The 21,304-nt window shown below is 47.4% G+C and overlaps 1 protein-coding gene across 3 annotated transcripts in view; it reads right to left on the minus strand.

Moving 5' to 3' along the window:
• The window catches only part of LOC133118236 (echinoderm microtubule-associated protein-like 6), a 129,602-nt gene extending 108,638 nt beyond the window's left edge, over positions 1-20,964 (minus strand). For all 3 annotated transcript variants that reach the window (XM_061228064.1, XM_061228063.1, XM_061228065.1), the window contains exon 1: positions 20,768-20,964. In XM_061228064.1, the coding sequence (XP_061084048.1) occupies positions 20,768-20,964 (197 nt within the window). The remainder of the gene's footprint in view (positions 1-20,767) is intronic.
• Positions 20,965-21,304: the final 340 nt, after the last annotated feature.

Genomic DNA, 21,304 nt, shown 5'->3' on the forward strand with positions numbered 1-21,304 from the left:
TCAACCTCATGTTGAACACACACATAGGAATTATGCTCCAACACGTACTCTTATCAGAGTAAAAATATCCTCTGTCTGAGCTTGTCCTACACAGAGCATTTTACTGTGCAGTTAGGGCAAGAAATAAAAAATAAAAAAAATTGGCTTGAATCAAACGTTTGTCGACACGTTAATAGTTATCAAAGCTTTGATTTAATATTGTCATGTTGAATCGATATAGGTCGTAATAGTAATCCCAGTTTATCATTTTAGGCTCCCTGGTTTATCAAACAGTGGAGATGAATGAGTGAAGTCTGTGGTTGCTCCATCTCGATATGTAGGCTAACCAGCCGCTGCCATATCGACGACTGTATAATGGATGCTTGTGTGGTTACACTCTTTGGCCGTTATTTTTGAAAGTTACCAGCTTAATGCACGTGCGTCCGTGAAGTCGCCCCACAAAATATAAGAAGACAACTATGATGAGCTTTAGAGCGAATTAACCACGTAGGTAATTTATGAAAGATTATTTCAGAAAGAAATGTGTGTGCTCCCGTGCGTATGTGCGTGTTTTACGGCTGGGGAAAGCTGCTCTCGCCCCTGGGCCTGGAACCATTAATGTGGCCGTTGTAATTATAGTTTATAGCTGGAGATATCGAGGATACCAGCGATTACAAATTCGACGGAGAGCGCATTTATTACACTAATATCCGTCGGTAATGTCCGGCATTAAAACAGAATCAAAACATATGGCTTGTACAATACGCACCGCTAGTTATTATACAATATAAAACAATCCCTAGAATCACAATCAATCGTTACTCAAACAGCTCGGAAGTGTCTCCGCGCGGTACTGCAGGCAGATTCGAGTTAAGAGAGGCGCTGTTCTTTTATTGTTTTTCTTTTTTTACGTTGTCCATGGTTCTGAAAGCCACCGCCGCAAGACGAGGAAGCAATGCTGGAAGTAATATTCGAGTGTTCGCGTTGCTTATTTGCATAGCTGCATGTACAGGGAGAAAAAAAGACGGGAGAATGGTGCTGTAGCACGCCAGGCGTTCCTTTCACAAAGTCCGTACCGTGATTCTGCGAGTGCATTAAAGTTTTTTTTTTTAATGTATTGTTTGGACAGAGATTCAGAAGAGACTGTTGAAGAGACGCTTTATCCGAGCGTCCCATCGTTCCAATCTGAATAGCTAAAGAGGTTTTTTTTATCACTTGTAAATTAACAGAATTCTGAGCGCTATATGACGTTCGACTCACAGAGAACCGAATTCAGAGGAGACTTTCAGAGTGAATATTCAAACGCCCCCTTCATCAGTTAATCTGATTCATGCCGAGGTCAGTTGAGTTATTAACTGCCATAACTGCCGTTTCCCGTGGAGGTCTGGCATTAGCGCAGCCGCACAGATCAGGAGCTCTGCGGCCTATCGGCTGGCTCCAGCTCTCTCAGTCTCTGCTTCAAATCCCTGCCTGAGGCCCAATGTAGGCGGCTGTATCCTTTCCGTCTCCCCGGGCGATGGCAGGCCCACGCCGTTTCCACCGGCATTCCCGTTTCCGCAGAGCTCCATCCGAATATTCCGGGCGGCTTTTCTGAGCCGGCCTGACTGGCCCCGCGGGTGTTCGGCTCATCCCGCCACCTCGCCAGTTTCTGTGGCGACACGGAGGTTTATTTTTCTCTTTGAAGTTCCTGCCGTTTTATTGCGCATCACGTAATCTGACAGCCTTTGATTTCCTTAGAGCGGCTTCCGCAGTGCCCAAACGCCGCTGTGGTTTTTTGTTTGTTTGTATTTGGGGAATATTGTGACCAAAGAGTAAAAAATGAATGTGCAGTATTAACACTTTGCAAGCTCCATGGTGGAATTAGGATTGAATTTTTAGTCGAAGAAGATGTATTGTATGATTTTACAAAGCAGATGTAAATTGTTCAGACTAGGCCAAGTGTGCAGGTACATTAATGAATAGCATAACCTTTATTTTGAAAGCATCCATAGGCCAAAACACAAGTAATGTACCAGCAGAGTGATGTAAGCGTAGTGATATAAATGCGTAGCTGGTAGAGCGTATTGCTCATGGAATCGGGCCGTTCTGTCTCTGTTGCATGTCTCTTCTCCCCTTCCTGTCTCTCCACACTGTGATGTCCAACAAAAGCTTGAAAAATAAATCTAAAATCTAAAAATGTTTAGTAAAAAAATAATGATCCATTATCTATCCCACGTATTCCTGGTCTGGGTCGCAGGGGAAGGGAACGATATGAAATTCGTATCTTAGCATTAAAGGTTGAGATTCTTTTTTCATCAGATAAACGTGTGGGCGAGTGGGAGAGGGATTAACGGACATTTGCCCTTGAGGTGTGCTGCAGTTGAGCAGAATGTTTAATTACAGGAGATAGTGTTACAAATGAGCACGATTATCTGTGCAGGTTTTATATGACCTGATGAATAATGCAGGGCTGTGGGCTCGGAGACGCGGCTCCAGCGGAGATCGCAGGGCCTAAGCAGGCCATTAAAGCCCAGACTGGCAACCCTTTATTTACCCTCTACCTCTCCGGCCTCGCACACGAGGGTGAACAGCCAGAGAGACGCTGGTTCCTTCATGCGGACGTCTCGAGCTTTAGTCCTGGAGGCCTACGGGTTTTTGTGCTGTCGTTTCTGTGGTGTCTTACCGTGTTCCCGTGTTTAATTCAAGTTAATTAAAGACATTGATTGGCGAAGGAGTCCACACGCCTAAGGCCTGAGTGGTAAGATTTGAAGGGGAGCCACACAAACCCATAGTAGCAGAGCTGCTATTGAGCGCATTTACACATTAGCCAGTCCCTGGGCAGGCAGGGAAAAAATATATATATTCACCATTAGCACATCTGAATAGTTGAATAAGCAGTTCTCCCTCTCCACCTCAGCTTGTTTTTTTGTTTTTTTTGTCCTGTGTGTTTTACTGGAGTCCCCATAAAACAGAACTCTCTTTGATTGGTCACATGAAGTGGCACACAATCACTGTGCGTCCTCATTGGCCAGGCCCCCGGCTGTGCCTCGGCGAATGACCCTCAGTCTCCTGTTCAATCAGCGTAATTACACGGCGCAGGAACTGCGGTAAGTGCAGCAGGCTGTTCCTGTTTAGACCAGCATGAGAACGTAGCCCTGCAATTCAGGGCCTCGCCACAGTCAACACCGAGGGCCTCATCACTGAAAAACTCTACACTCTAAACTCTGCACTCTAAACTCTACACTCTAAACTCTGCACTCTAAACTCTGCACTCTAAACTCTGCACTCTAAACTCTGCACTCTAAACTCTACACTCTAAACTCTGCACTCTAAACTCTGCACTCTAAACTCTGCACTCTAAACTCTGCACTCTAAACTCTGCTGCTGTTCCTAAAGGCTGAAGAGGAGTGAGGTTTAGACTAAACACACGCACGCATTTTTAGAAAATAAATGAATGATCATTATCTATTCGATTTAAATATATGCATGTACTATACACACACCTATATTGCGCACTGATATTGGCACTGCCTGCGAGTGGGCGATGGTTGAGTTGTTGGAGGGGGCGGGGGAGGGGATTTGGCATCCTCATCAGTACACATGGAGTCCTGCTGCGCTAACTGCTAGCCCCCATTGCGGTCTCAGAAGATTACAAACCACTTCCCATGACGTAATCAAAGTGTCTCGAAAGCCCTCTCTCTCTCCCTCTCCCTCTACCTCTCCCTCTCCCTCTCTCTCTCTCCCTCTCTCTCTCCCTCTCCCTCTCAATTCAGCTTTCAATTTAAAATGGTTTATTGGCATGACTAAATTTACATTTGTATTGCCAAAGCATGGCAAGGAACATGTGAAACAATGAACAACAATGAATAATAACATGGTAATAGTGTAGATTATATAATAGACTGTGTAGTACACATAATATGTATACACATACACACATACATGTACATACATATACGTACACACATATATACGGATAAGGGCAAACATACATACACATTCATAATTACATTCAAATTGTTTTCTCTCTCCCTCTCTCTCCCCCCCCTCTCTCCATCTCCCTCTCTCTTTCTCTCCCTCTCTCTCTCTAAGAAGATCCTTGAGGAGGATTTGTGAGTGGAAATCAGTTCAAACATGCTCATAGTGTTTTTAGGATATTCAAAATTGACTTGCACATTTCGCTCTCTCTTTGTTGTGGATCTGTAAGAAACATTTACGCTAGGCAAAAGTCTTAAAGAACCATTTTTATTGCCATATTACAAGAGATAATGTAACATATTTGTAACATGTAATCACATAATTTTACAATTACTCTTAGAGGCCTTCCCTGGACCATACTAAGACTGGAGCCTCCTCTCCAATGGGGTAATATTTCTCTCTATACAAAATGTAAATCATGCCAGGATTGTGCCTTATCTGACATTGAGTTTGCATGGCACTGCTTATGGAACTAGATATTCTTGAAAAATATATAATCATGATGATGCCTGAGCAAATATACACATAATTGGCACTGTGGAATATAGCTATTTTTATAATCTAAACTGCTTTGAAAAGTATGTCTTTCCATGACAGCAGACCGATTGCCTTGGGTTTTGCTCTCTCTCTCTCTCCCTCTCCCTCTCCCTCTCCCTCCAGTGCTTTTCATGTTAAAGGCATGCATTACCGAGGATTTAAACTAGCAATTATTTCTGTATAATGTGCTGTATGTAATGGTTCTGTAACACTGAGCAAACGTTTCTGTAACACTGAGCAAACGTTTCTGTAACATTGAGCAAACAGGCTTTCCCCTGCAAACCTCTCCCTGGCGATGATGTCAGCGGCTGAGCACATTTTGGGGGAGGCTTGCGATGCTTGATGCTCTGGGGCGGATTCACTGAGCCCACAGCACTGAGCCCACAGCACTGAGCCCACAGCACTGAGCCCACACCACAGCACTGAGCCCACAGCACTGAGCCCACACCACACCACTGAGCCCACAGCACAGCACTGAGCCTACAGCACTGAGCCCACACCACTGAGCCCACACCACAGCACTGAGCCTACAGCACTGAGCCCACACCACTGAGCCCACAGCACTGAGCCCACACCACACCACTGAGCCCACACCACACCACTGAGCCCACAGCACTGAGCCTACAGCACTGAGCCCACACCACTGAGCCCACACCACAGCACTGAGCCCACACCACTGAGCCCACAGCACTGAGCCCACACCACTGAGCCCACACCACAGCACTGAGCCTACAGCACTGAGCCCACACCACTGAGCCCACACCACTGAGCCCACACCACAGCACTGAGCCTACAGCACTGAGCCCACACCACTGAGCCCACAGCACTGAGCCCACACCACACCACTGAGCCCACACCACAGCACTGAGCCTACAGCACTGAGCCCACACCACTGAGCCCACACCACTGAGCCCACAGCACTGAGCCCACACCACACCACTGAGCCCACACCACAGCACTGAGCCTACAGCACTGAGCCCACACCACTGAGCCCACACCACTGAGCCCACACCACAGCACTGAGCCTACAGCACTGAGCCCACAGCACTGAGCCCACACCACTGAGCCCACACCACACCACTGAGCCCACACCACAGCACTGAGCCTACAGCACTGAGCCCACACCACTGAGCCCACAGCACTGAGCCCACACCACACCACTGAGCCCACACCACAGCACTGAGCCCACACCACTGAGCCCACAGCACTGAGCCCACACCACAGCACTGAGCCTACAGCACTGAGCCCACACCACTGAGCCCACAGCACTGAGCCCACACCACACCACTGAGCCCACACCACAGCACTGAGCCCACACCACTGAGCCCACAGCACTGAGCCCACACCACACCACTGAGCCCACAGCACTGAGCCCACACCACACCACAGAGCCCACAGCACTGAGCCCACAGCACACCACTGAGCCCACAGCACTGAGCCCACAGCACTGAGCCCACACCACTGAGCCCACACCACTGAGCCCACAGCACTGAGCCCACAGCACTGAGCCCACAGCACAGCACTGAGCCCACACCACTGAGCCCACACCACAGCACTGAGCCCACACCACTGAGCCCACACCACAGCACTGAGCCCACAGCACTGAGCCCACACCACACCACAGAGCCCACAGCACTGAGCCCACAGCACACCACTGAGCCCACAGCACACCACTGAGCCCACACCACTGAGCCCACAGCACTGAGCCCACAGCACTGAGCCCACACCACTGAGCCCACAGCACTGAGCCCACAGCACTGAGCCCACACCACAGAGCCCACAGCACTGAGCCCACAGCACTGAGCCCACAGCACTGAGCCCACAGCACACCACTGAGCCCACAGCACTGAGCCCACACCACACCACTGAGCCCACAGCACTGAGCCCACACCACACCACAGCACTGAGCCCACAGCACTGAGCCCACAGCACTGAGCCCACACCACTGAGCCCACACCACAGAGCCCACAGCACACCACTGAGCCCACAGCACTGAGCCCACAGCACTGAGCCCACACCACTGAGCCCACAGCACTGAGCCCACAGCACTGAGCCCACACCACTGAGCCCACAGCACTGAGCCCACAGCACTGAGCCCACACCACTGAGCCCACAGCACTGAGCCCACAGCACTGAGCCCACACCACACCACAGCACTGAGCCCACAGCACTGAGCCCACACCACAGAGCCCACAGCACTGAGCCCACAGCACTGAGCCCACAGCACACCACTGAGCCCACAGCACTGAGCCCACACCACACCACTGAGCCCACAGCACTGAGCCCACACCACACCACAGCACTGAGCCCACAGCACTGAGCCCACAGCACTGAGCCCACACCACTGAGCCCACACCACTGAGCCCACAGCACTGAGCCCACACCACTGAGCCCACACCACAGAGCCCACAGCACACCACTGAGCCCACAGCACTGAGCCCACAGCACTGAGCCCACACCACTGAGCCCACAGCACTGAGCCCACACCACTGAGCCCACAGCACTGAGCCCACAGCACACCACTGAGCCCACAGCACTGAGCCCACACCACACCACTGAGCCCACAGCACAGAATAATAACAGAAGGCATGAACTGCGTTTTAAACACAACTCCACTCGACAGAAGAACCCCCTCCACACTAATCTAACCCCCTCCACACTAATGCATGAATCAATAAGACTGCTCGATTTGTCTCAAAGAAACAAGTCTCCGTGTTTAAACATTACACTTGGGAAGTGATCCCATGCTGTGTTGAGTATTCCCTCTGCATCCCGAGCATGTGGAGCGTGTTGAGCCTTGAGTTCAGCACATTCTGTATCTCAATATGATCCACCACACAAAAAACCCTCTCAATATGATCCACCACACAAAAAACCCTCTCAATATGATCCACCACACAAAAAACCCTCTCAATATGATCCACCACACAAAAAACCCTCTCAATATGATCCACCACACAAAAAACCCTCTCAATATGATCTACGACACAAAAAACCCTCTCAATATGATCCACGACACAAAAAACCCTCTCAATATGATCCACCACACAAAAAAACCCTCTCAATATGATCTACGACACAAAAAACCCTCTCAATATGATCCACCACACACAAAAAACCCTCTCAATATGATCCATGACACAAAAAACCCTCTCAATATGATCCGCCACACAAAAAACCCTCTCAATATGATCCACGAGACACAAAAAACCCTCTCAATATGATCCACGAGACAACCCCAACTATCTCACACATGCTCACACACACCCACTCACACACACTCTCTCTCTCACTCTCTCACACACACACACACACACACAGATGTGATCCACGAGACACCCCCAACTATATCTCTCACACACACACACACCCACAATAATTAGACTCAGCGAAGCACAGCAGCCAATTCTAAAAGGTCACAGTCTCATTGACAGTCTGCTGGTCTGTCCAATCACAGCCCCTTCAGGGCACTGCCCCAGTAGCCCACTAATAGATCCACTAATAGATCCTCTAGAGAGCGATTAATGTCCCCTTACATCCCGCCGTTAACGCTGATTACACATGCAAGGGCAGGAATCTGTCACATTTCAATTCAAACACTTCCACACTTCCACCAACATCAGCTGATGAACATCCTCCTGTATGCATTTTCTAAAACTACATTTCCCATGCTCCCTTGGGTGAGATAATACACCAGTTAAACAAAAGGGGAGGGGGCAGAACCATCAATAGGCAATATGTTATCTCCTTGTATTTTTAGACTAAAGTGCTGTGGCCCTCTGGTTTCTGTACATAATGACATGACATGGTCCTGTTTGGCCATTTCAGTTTCAAATAAAAAAATGTCCTTGTGTGACAGATGGCTCCAAATCTGAACACAGTTAAAACCAGTCACCGATGCCATAGCCGCAAACCTATTGTTCAATGATGACAGAAGTTAAAGTTCAGAGAGGTTCAGCACTGTTAATTTGACAAAATTGTTGTTTTAACCATTTTGCTATAGTGAAATAAAGGCTTACGTTTGTCTTATATTACAGAGTGCCTTGGATTCAGTGATGAGAGAGATATCACTCTTATGTTAAGTGGCTTTCTTCACATATAGTTCAAAGAATAAAAAACGCACAGTCATGAAATGGCAAATGGCAAAAATGAAATGGATTTTAAAGTAATATTGGCACAATACTGTAAAAATATAAAATGCCAAGATGAAAATGTGTGGCATAAAAGCAGAAGCACTAATTGTGCATTTGCTCAAATGTGCATTTGATGGTAAATGGTAAATGGTTGGCATTTATATAGCGCCTTTATCCAGCGCTGTACAATTGATACTTCTCATTCACCCATTCATACACACACTCACACACCAACGGCGATTGGCTGCCGTGCAAGGCACCGACCAGCTCGTCAGGAGCATTTGGGGGTTAGGTGTCTTGCTCAGGGACATTACATTACATTACATTACATTACATTATTGGCATTTGGCAGACGCTCTTATCCAGAGCGACGTACAACAAAGTGCATACCCATAACCAGGGATAAGTTCGCTGAAAGACCCTAGAGGTAAGTACAATTTCAACTGCAGGGACACTTCGACACAGCCACAGGCGGGGAATCGAACCAGCTACCCTCCGACTGCCAGACGACTGCTCTTACTGCCTGAGCCATGTCGCCCCATGATGGTGCATATGAACGCTTCGTAAAGACGACGCAGAAAGCGCTGGTTTCTCAGAGCCCGCGTGCACTGAGCTGGTGGGGGTGGGGGTGGGGGTGGGGGTGGGGGTGGGGGGGGGACATCAAAAGGAATGAAAGAACTAAGAACTTGGAAGACCTCCTGAAGTGGAAAGGCTCTCATTAACATTCACCTGCCTGGGGTTCCAGTTCATGAGCCCAGATCACAGCCTCCCCCCCCTCCCCATCTTTATTTATGGAGTATTCATATTCACATCTTTATTTTATCAGTGAAATAACAACGTTATTCACCCATGGGGGAATGGAGTATACAGCTCCAATATATATTCATGAATGTAATATAATGTATTTCACAGCAAACCATTTTTAAAAAAGACATGTTGCAATATCTGACAGTGGCAACCATCTGCCCATATATTGTGACTAATAGAGCAGGTCTCAGTCGAGTGAATTGTTTGGACAAGAGGGATTCCTGAGTGCTGATATACAGTGCGACAGCTCTGGAACTTTCTGCTGTACCATACCACTCCGGTTTGTTTACGCTTTGTTCAGATCCTAATCACACGTTTGTGATTACCTACGACAGAACCACAGCTGTGCTCATACACAGTATTACAGTATTACTCCTTGTCCTGTGATATTGCTTAACCCTCTAAGGTGTAACAACACAAAAACACTAATGACTTTCAGTCGAGTATGTCAACACACTCAACCCTTACAGACGCACTGACACAACTGAGCTCTTCATTTCCATGTTTTTTGCTCATATTTTTATTACCGCTTTCAGAAACGGCAGCATATATTTTCAAATGCAGTCCTGTGAGATAATTCATTACATTCTCCATTTTTTAATTACACTTCAGATACAGACGTGCTGTATGGCCCTTTTCCGGGAGACACCGTGGCCAGTTATTCTAGGAGAACAGACAGTGCTTTTAGCCCGAGCTGTATCCCTTTTATTGCAAGAAAAAAACAACTCTTCTTATTATTGCATTACTGCTAAATTATTATCACTGCTACCCAGAGGGACTTTAGTGTTCCTGCCGGAGAGCACTGGGGACGTGTGTGTTGCAGTAACACGTCTATAACCAGCACTGCAGCTCAAATACATATAAACATACATACAGTAGCTCATCAAACAACAATTATTCATCACAACAAACCTTCCCTACAATACTTCTACTTCTGTAACACTTAAGGTCACATGAATTAGCATTAACTAGTGAATAACTAACTCACTGCTGAAGTTAATCTGATTATGTGTTTGTATTTTATTCAAGTACATAAGTTAATGCTTTATATTGGAAGACAAAACTATTGAATGTATTTGTGTTGATAATTAACTAATGTACTAACACATTCGTTAGGAGTTATCTAATACATTAACAAATGAAAAGTTACTTTCATGTTTCATTCGTGTATTTGTACATCCATTTAATTGTTCGCGACTGCATTAGTTAATGCCGATTCATGAACCAAATTGCAAAGTGTGACCTCTACTTTTTTTTTAGCAGCAAATGAGAAATGATGCAGCAGAAAAGTGTAATTTCGGTGGAGAGGTTTTCTCTCTCGCTCAGAGTGCTCGTAGGCTTGTCCATTAGCGGGACTGTAAGTGGAGATTCAGCACTGGAGGCACAAATAAGCACACTCATCTTTCACAACCTTTTATTTTCCCGCTGCTTTTAGAATTGAATGGTACCTCTGCCTCTCTCAAAAACATTAAGTGGCAAAAAAATTTTGGCAGACAAGCTCTGCTTTGCTGTTTTTTAAAAAACAAGAGTATCGGCAAAATCTGTACATAAAAGTCCAATTTGTTAATTGTACAGATGAGAGTGGAGTATCAGTCAATATGCATTTAGAATATCCTCCCCGTTCCCTCCCCACGCCAGGACAATGGGGCAGCTGTGATGTGCCAAAGTGCTGAAGGCAGGTTCCTTCCCTGACTGGAAAACAGCGAATAGCGACAGCAAACCATCGAGCTGGGTGACGCTGCTACTGATTAAGCTTCATGGAAAAAGAAAAAAAGAGGTAGGCGCACATCTGTGATTGGCTGAGCTGAACCCGTGGCCCAAGGCTCAGTAGCAGTCCCGCATTGCAGCAGTTTATAGCGAAGGATTCGCAAACTAGCCCGTTTAGTAACATAGCTAGAGATAGATCTGATAAAATACATAAAAGGTAAACTACCAGCGGAGAGGTATGAACACATCACGTGTGGTTGGCCGAGCTGAACCCGCTATCTGAGCTGAACACGCTATCTGAGCTGAACCCGCTATCTGAGCTGAACACGCTACCTGAGCTGAACACGCTATCTGAGCTGAAACACGCTATCTGAGCTGAACACACTATCTGAGCTGAACACGCTACCTGAGCTGAACACGCTATCTGAGCTGAACCCGCTATCTGAGCTGAACCCGCTATCTGAGCTGAACCAGCTATCTGAGCTGAACACGCTATCTGAGCTGAAACACGCTATCTGAGCTGAAACACGCTATCTGAGCTGAACACACTATCTGAGCTGAACACGCTATCTGAGCTGAACACGCTATCTGAGCTGAACACGCTATCTGAGCTGAACCCGCTATCTGAGCTGAACCAGCTATCTGAGCTGAACACGCTATCTGAGCTGAACACGCTATCTGAGCTGAACCAGCTATCTGAGCTGAACACGCTATCTGAGCTGAACACGCTATCTGAGCTGAACCAGCTATCTGAGCTGAACACGCTATCTGAGCTGAACACGCTATCTGAGCTGAACCAGCTATCTGAGCTGAACCCACTATAAGTGCCTTGGACTGCCTCTGCTCATAGGACCAGCGGGGGACCCACATGCAGAGCAGCTGTTGAAGGCCCAGGCTGTGGGGCCGTGGCCCCTGCGTGGTGCTTCCTCTGGGGAGAGCGGTCTGGAGTGACGGGGAGGGCAGCGTTAGCCCTGGAGCCTGGCCCTGCTACGTCAGCATAAAGAGGTACCTACTCCAGGGATGAGACTTCACAATAACTGCAGAAAGGGCGTAGACTGGGTGGTCTCCTGAGCCCAGCCTGGCCAGCGGGGAATGGGCCCCTCTGTAGCCGGGGTTTCTCACTGCTGTTTGAAGTTTGAGAGTTTTCTATTTTAATTTTTTATCTCATATCTTATTTATCTGGCATTTCTTCCCTTGTGTTACTTTGTAAACCATTCCACCTTTTTACTTTGAACTTTTATTTAAAAAGAATAAAATATAGCTCCTCTTGTAGCATGTTGCATTTCGTGCGATGTGTGGGACCCTGGGATTTCAGCTTCACCCTGGGCTGGGAAGTGTATCTCATCATTTCACATAAACACGCTCATAATCCCCCCCCCCCGGAACAGGCAATTGCCATCCCATTAGCCCAATCGAATGTCGCTATGACACTCAATGAATCAAAGCATATTGTCCTCACGTAGTGCCAAATGTTTACCAAAAAAACCCAAGCACCTTATCAAAGATCTTATGGCAGTATAATAAACGGACACAGGCATATCACGGTATATGACATTTAGCACACTCAGAACCGGAGTCCAGCGTGTGGAGATAAGAATATGTAGTTCAGCAAATAAGGAAATGATTTATTTCTTTATTTGAGAGGCTATGCTGGAACACTGGGTGTTGTGCAGGTTTGGTCTGTAATATCATTTTTTTAAACTATACTGTACGTTGTGTTTTTATTTTTATAAATATATATTTCTGTGTGTGCTTCCACCCGTTCAATAAACACCCTGACAGAACTTTCCTGGTGATTCTGACCCCATTTGGATCTGTCCCAGGCCCAAAGACTGATTTGCTGATTTGGCTTCTGGACTAATGAAAGTATTTGCCCCCTTCCTTATTTCCTCTTATTGCACATTTGTCACATTAATTTTGACATTAATGGTGATACAGGTGTTTGATTACTTTGAAGTAAATAAATGAAATGATAATTTATGTAAAATGTGTTTTGTGTTTACTCTGGTTCCCCTTTGTCTGATATTACAGTTTGTCCAAAGAGCCGAAACCATTCAGTGTGACTAACATGCAATAGTAGAGGAAGTGGGGAAGGGGGACAAATACTTGTTCACGGCGCTGACCCTGAAGTCCAAGGCCTGTGCAGAGTGTGAACAAGCGTGATCACGACTGTCTTTATCGGTCCTTAAAAGGGAAAGGACCGTCTGGAATCTATTTTTAAAATCAATCCTTCAGCTCCCGATCGTCAATCGATCTCTTCTCTCTCAGTCCCTCTCTGTCTCTCTCTCTCAGTCCCTCTCTCAGTCTGTCTCGGCTGAAGAGTCTGGCTCTGTGCACATCAGCCCTGGGCGCCGGGTGAGGACCGGAGCGCATTGAGATTCAGGAGCGATGGCGTGTTCATCCATTAATCATGTTCACTCCACGCGGTCAGATGCTCTTATTTTGACACATCTTTGTGCACATCTTTCAGACCAGGGTCACTTCATTCCTGAGGCTGTCCTTTTTTTTCTTCTGAAATTGCTTATGAATTATGGGTAATCATGAACAGGCACCCGAGGGATAGGTGTGTGTCGCAAATGTCGCCACATCGGGAAAAATAGGCCCCCCCCTCCCTCTCTTATACGGTGCTGCTGAAGGGTCTGTCTGCCCACCCCCCTGTGTGAAATACCATTACAGCTGTGGGGCAACAGGCCATTACTGCAGCTGTGTACAGACAGGCTGGTGCTGAACACAGACCGGGGGGGAGGGAGTGAGTAACAGCACAACGCTGCCATGAGGTATCACACATACCTGCTCCTCTTCACCGTGCTGCCTGGCTAACAGTCCAACGCAGGCAGTCATTTTATACCTGGGGTAGAAAACCGCAGACCTGTCAGCCCTGCCCTGAGCTAACCGCCACACTTTAAGGCCTAACGAGCACCCATCTCCCCGTGACATCCTCACCAGGCGACCAGCCGTTTCCCTATGAAAGCACACCATAAAACCTCCAGGAAATGAAGCGCACATTACAGGAATGAGCGATAAGGGAGCAGGGCCGGGCGCTGGAGCGGAGGCCTGGGCCGCGCCCTAATCCCCCAGCAGCCCCCCGCAGTCTGATCCGCGGAGCGCGTCTCCGTGGTTACCTGCCGCGAACGCGGGAGCTGGGCGCGTAATTAACTGTCCGGAGGAGGAAGGTGACGGGGTCTTCATCGATGAGCAGTTCAGCGCTCGTTAGCACGCAGGGCTCGATCCCACGAGAGAGGGAACGTGGGGGAAGCTACTTCTAAGGAGTGAAGTTTATTCGGCTTTCTCTCCTGAGGTAATCCCTGTGAAACCCCCCTCCCCCCCAAGCCAGCCCACTTAATCACGCTCCGTAATTGGCCTTAAATTTCATCTCTGTCTCGCCGACCGTAGAGACCCGAGCTGATTATTAATCGGCGCTGGGCCCGGCGAGACGGCCCTTCTCACACATTATACATGGAAATCATCTGTCTACAGGACAGCCACGATAAAAATGCCCACGCGAGAATGGGCCTGAGGAAAAGGGAAATAAATTGGCAGAAATGTGAGTTTTTATAGCACACTTCACGAGAGGAGGAATGAATTGAGCTATGCTGCCTGGATAGACACACATAATCACGTCTAATAGGTTTGTGTACAAATGTCAGCAAATAGCCTTGATTTTTCCATTTCTTTTTCTTTTAATGTGTGACCTTCACTGTGAGGTTTTGTCAAAGAGACCAACGCTGGTCTTCTGAGACTGAGAGCCAGCCACACACAGCTATACACAGCCACACACACAGCCACACACATACACACACACACACACACTGCCACACACAGCCACACAAACACACACACACAGCCACACACACACACACACACACACACACTCACACATACACCCACACACTGCCACACACAGCCACACACACACACACAGCTACACACACAGCCACACACACAACCACACATAGCCACACATAGCTACACACAGCCACACACACACACACACACACAGCCACACACACACACACACACACAGCCACACACACACACACACACACACACACACACACACAGACACACACAGCCCCACACACACACACACACACACACACACACACAAACACACACACAGCCCCACACACACACACACACACAGCCACACACACACACACACACTGCCACACACACAAACACACACAGCCCAGAAACACCAGAGCGACTCTGTCACCAAGGGCGTGTGACAGAACGCCCAAACGCCCTGCTGTCAGCACCGCGCTGTGGCCCCTCGCCCCCCCCCCCCCCCCCCCCGCTGGGCTTCAGTCGCATTTCAGTCAGGTCAGGTAACGGATTTGAGACTTTTCCAATTAATTCATTCAATTCCCATTCATTACGCAAATTGAAACAGAACTGACCCCGCAACCTGAGCCTGTAAATGATGAGACTCGATGCTTCTGCCAAGAAACGTACTGCCGGAGTAGTGCATTTCAAAGTCTGTTCCTTTCCAAGAAATCACATTTATGACATGAGTTTATACTGGAAATGCCCCCTGATGGAAAAACATACCCGTAATTTGTGGGAGGGTTCAAAGTTTGAATTGAATAACTGTAATACATTTAAGCGTTTGTGCTCCTCCGCAGTCTCAGGGCATTCCCTGCAGGTTAAAACTGCCTTTGATTGACGTTCACCGATCACGTTTTTTTTTTTTTTTTTTTTTTTTTTTTTTTTTTAAACATACAATTTTCCATTTTTCCCCTCTGTTCTCCATAATGAGGTCGTGTGAGTGTGGGGGGTGCCAGATGGTTGTGGGCTAGGAAAGGACAACCTTGCAGAGCTGGCGACCAGGGGGGAGTCAGGCGAATCGGGTGTTGAAGAGAGAGGAGTGTGGACCAGCAGATTCAGGCGATAGCTGGGGGAAGATTCAGGAGATAGGCAGGAGGTAGGGACTGCAGAGGAGAGGGGGAGACTGTGGTGGAGAGGGGAGACTGTGGTGGAGAGGGGAGACTGGTGGAGAGGGGGAGAGAGACTGGTGGAGAGGGAGAGGGAGGGGGGGAGAGAGGGAGACTGGTGGAGAGAGCGAGAGGGAGACTGGTGGAGAGGGGGAGAGGGGAAACTGGTGGAGAGGGGGAGAGGGAGGGAGAGAGGGGGAGAGGGAGAGGGGAGACTGGTGGAGAGGGAGAGAGGGAGGGGGGAGACTGTGGTGGAGAGGGGGAGAGGAGACTGGTGGAGAGGGGGAGAGAGGAGACTGGTGGAGAGGGGGAGAGAGGGAGAGGGGAGACTGGTGGAGGGGGGGGAGGGAGAGAGGGGAGACTGGTGGAGAGGGGAGAGAGGGAGAGGGGAGACTGGTGGAGAGGGGAGAGAGGGAGAGGGGAGACTGGTGGAGAGAGGGAGAGGGAGAGGGGGAGAGGGGGGACTGTGGTGGATGTCACGGGGGCAGTAGGAGCGTGTAGAAGAGAGAGGGATTACATTACATGTTGTTTACCTGCTACTTATATCAAAAGCGACTTGCAGTTGATTAGACTTATCAGGGGGCAATCCTCCCCTGGAGCAATGTGGGGTTAAGGGCCTTGCTCAAGGGCCCAACAGCTCTGTTGATCTTATTGACGTGTAGGTTTTCACTCCAAGCCTAACAAAGCACACGTCATTCAACAGCTAGAAATCTCCTTGAGTTGCTAATTGGCAGAGTCAGGTGTACAAAATTAGATCAAATTTGGAGTGAAAACCTACAGGATAGTAGATCTCCAGGAACAGGGTTGGGCAGTCCTGCTCGAAGTGTTGAATGAGGTGTGCTTTGTTAGGGTTGGAGTGAAAACCTACAGGATGGTAGATCTCCAGGAACAGGGTTGGGCAGCCCTGCTCTAGCTGTTGAATGAGGTGTGCTTTGTTAGGGTTGGAGTGAAGACCTACAGGATGGTAGACCTCCAGGAGCAGGGTTGGGAAGCCCTGCTGTAACAGTGCATCAATAGCCTCACTGAACTTCCCAATGCACTCGCATAGCGAGACTCTTTGTATTAGCCCAACTGAGACTTCAGACAGCTGAGTCTTTGTAGAGTGAGTTTCTTTGGTGCCGCTATCTGTTTAAATTCCTGCTCTTAATTACTCATTAACTAACGCCTCAGCTGAAAAAGCCTAACAGCAGCTGAATACGCCATGCCACTTATCACTCCACAAAAACAGTCTAAACAAACACCAATTAACTACCGCTGCTCAAAAAGAATTCCTTCAAACAAACAACACAAAAGTTACTTACATTAAGATCAATAAAACACTGCCACCCGATTAAAATAAAAACAGACATTAAGCTCCTTCAGAGGTGACAATTGAAGTTCACACGCACACACACACACACACAGACACACACACACCTGATGATACACTGTTTGAATTTGACTAACAGTTGCCATCCTCAATCTAGACCGCCGCAGCCTGAACAGGCAGAGTAATTACACTGAACTGCCACACCCCTGCCTTTCGTGTGGAGAACTCCGGCCTGCACGGAACACGGAACCCAGAACGCGGAACCCTTCCCCGGCTCTCTGCATGGCAGACAGTCCATTGCTCAACCTGCCAAAATGCTTTATGAAATGTAACCGGTTTAATTAGTCGGCCGTTTACCATGCAGGCGAGCGTAATTACACAGTGGCTGTCAGTAATGGCTTTCTAAATGTACACTGGCTATTTACTGTCCTCATAGGAGTGTGTCTCGCAATTGTGCTGGGAATCGCTATGGTGAAAGCCGACTCAAACACGGAGGCTGTGTGCGTGTGTTGCTGAACAAACACAGAGGTTGTGTTTGTGTTTGCGTTTGTGATGGGGTCACCCCGGCCACCGGCGGCAGGCTGGCTTGCATTCAGAGCGCCATGGTGAAGAGCTTCCAACAGAGTGCTCTGCCAAGAGGAACACAAAGACTGACCGGACGGGCAGCTGACCCAGGGCCATGGTTGATGGTTGCTATGGGAACCGTGCATGCGTATGCTCATGATTGACAGCGCCACTGTAAATGTTATTGTTAAATGTTATTGCGAATGCATGAAATCAGAGTTTAAATGGCTCCGTGTGGTATCAGGCGCACTTGATCAGAGGAACATGCCGGATATCAGAGATAACACTGATCATTTTACTGTGAAGTATGAATGGAAATAAACGGCAAGGTACACAAAATGCATTTCGCCGTGTACATATTTCGACGTGGATACCCTGGAACTAAATAAAGACATAACCAAAGACCAGAACATATTTGAGTTGTGAGCAGACAAGAATGGGAATCGTGACGAAGTGTTGCAGCTGAACAAGAGGAGATTCTTTTGTTTGGACTTGACTGTGATTTCATGGGCGATGAACGAGGCGCGGTTTTCAGCTGTTGTCAGCACAAAGACATCTTTACTTCCAAGATCCGGATATCCAGTTTTCCGTTCTAAGCAGGACATTAATGCTCCTGTTCTGCAATATCATCATAATCATAACTTTTCTCCCCTCAAAGACAAGACCCTTTTCCCTAGTCAGTAAAAATCACTCAAAATAACACTTGTGTATTAGGCACATCTTTGAATCTCTAATTGAACAAGGCAGTGATTGAGATTGAGTACAACAGCTTATCAATAGCTCCTCATTGCTGACACACACAATGCACATCGCAGGAGGGCCTTCTTCAGTAATAGAATTTATGTTTATATAGTTTATACTGTGAATAAAACAAGGTGACCTCTGTAAATAGGCAATTTCAGTCCTCATGATGTATGAGATGTACTATTAAGCATGCATGTACACTCAGTGAGCACTTTATTAGGTATTTATTAGACTTATTTTTGTACTTATTGGTCTTCTGCTGCGGTAGCCTATCCACTTAGAGGTTTGAGGTGTTGTGTGTTCAGAAATGCTCTTCTTTATACCACTGTTGTAATGTGTGTTTTTTGTCTTACAGTTACCTTCCTGTCAGCTTTGACCAGCCTGGCCCTACTCCTCTGACGTCTCTTTCTTCCCCATTCTGACATTTCGTCTGAAAAACAGCTGAACCTCTTGACCTTGTCTGCATGCTTTTATACATTTAGTTGTTACCACATGCCACTATTATTCGTTCATCCATCCATTATCTGAACCCGCTTATCCTGAACAGTGTCGCAGGGGGCTGGAGCCTATCCCATCCTACATTGGGCGAAAGGCAGGAATGCACCCTGGACAGGTCGCCAGTCCATCGCAGGGCACACACACCATTCACTCACACACTCATACCTACGGGTAATTTAGACTCTCCAATCAGCCTAACCTGCATGTCTTTGGACTGTGGGAGGAAACCCACGCAAACACGGGGAAAACATGCAAACTCCACACAGAGAGGCCCCGGCCGACGGGGATTTGAACCCAGGACCTCCTTGCTGTGAGGCGGCAGTGCTACCCACTGCACCATCCGTGCCGCGTGCCACTATTATACATTATGTAATTTGTCAAATACATAAATGTAGAAAAGTTTATGATGTATAACTTCTAAATTCATACAATTGGTATTTGAATTGCAGTACTTTACTGCTTGCCCGTTTTGCCTCCTAGAGGCCGAATGCTTGAGGGTCATACATTGATCCGTTCTCATCTCCGTAAACCCGGGTTGATGCGAGACACCAATGTTTGCATTCGCTGAAAAAAATTAAAGGTGAGCTATTCGGAATTTTAACTTAACCCCACTTTATGGCCTCAACCATAAGTTTCAATTCGCACTCAACAACGTGAAAACGGCGGGGATACAAATGCATCTTATCAATAGCTCCTCATTGCTGACACACACAATGCACATCGCAGGAGGGCCTTCTTCAGTAATAGAATTTATGTTTATATAGTTTATACTGTGAATAAAACAAGGTGACCTCTGTAAATAGGCAATTTCAGTCCTCATGATGTATGAGATGTACTATTAAGCATGCATGTACACTCAGTGAGCACTTTATTAGGTATTTATTAGACTTATTTTTGTACTTATTGGTCTTCTGCTGCGGTAGCCTATCCACTTAGAGGTTTGAGGTGTTGTGTGTTCAGGTCGCCAGTCCATCGCAGGGCACACACACCATTCACTCACACACTCATACCTACGGGTAATTTAGACTCTCCAATCAGCCTAACCTGCATGTCTTTGGACTGTGGGAGGAAACCCACGCAAACACGGGGAAAACATGCAAACTCCACACAGAGAGGCCCCGGCCGACGGGGATTTGAACCCAGGACCTCCTTGCTGTGAGGCGGCAGTGCTACCCACTGCACCATCCGTGCCGCGTGCCACTATTATACATTATGTAATTTGTCAAATACATAAATGTAGAAAAGTTTATGATGTATAACTTCTAAATTCATACAATTGGTATTTGAATTGCAGTACTTTACTGCTTGCCCGTTTTGCCTCCTAGAGGCCGAATGCTTGAGGGTCATACATTGATCCGTTCTCATCTCCGTAAACCCGGGTTGATGCGAGACACCAATGTTTGCATTCGCTGAAAAAAATTAAAGGTGAGCTATTCGGAATTTTAACTTAACCCCACTTTATGGCCTCAACCATAAGTTTCAATTCGCACTCAACAACGTGAAAACGGCGGGGATACAAATGCATCTTTATAGCATGTAGAAACGCCCATGGAAACGCTATCAGGCGAGGAGTGAGCGCTACAGTCCGGCAGACTTACCTGATAATGTCATCGTTGTGTCCCAGGTAGAACTTCTGAGTGTGCTCTCTGGTATTGTAAACCACGCCGACCCCAGCCACGAAGTACACGACCTCTTTCCCCGCGGTGTAGTATAGGTTGTTGCGGCACTGATGACCCCGGTAACCGTAAATCCACTCCAATCTCAGTTGGCAACGCGGAGCAGTTCTGTCGGCCATGATATTTGATATGATACAATTTTCTAATTTTTAAGTATTTAAACTTCAACGATAGACGAATCTCTCCTGAAATTAACCACCATAGATGTAGCCCAATTTATATTGACATAGCTCAAAATGTATGTCAGCTGAGAAATATAGCCAAATTTCCTTCTCACAGAAATCGCCTACAATAACCTAATAGCGAATAGTCATGTTGGTAGCCTAATGCCAGTTAAATATGCACTTTAATATCCTCAGCGATATCATAAACATCGAGCGCGGTCTTCTGCATTTGCTGGTCAAACTAGATGCATTGAGACCTTCTCCGATTTAACTTTTTTCCTTCATTATGATATGG

Source organism: Conger conger, chromosome 18 (genome assembly GCF_963514075.1).
Source record: "Conger conger chromosome 18, fConCon1.1, whole genome shotgun sequence".
Classification (NCBI taxonomy): Eukaryota; Metazoa; Chordata; class Actinopteri; order Anguilliformes; family Congridae; genus Conger; species Conger conger.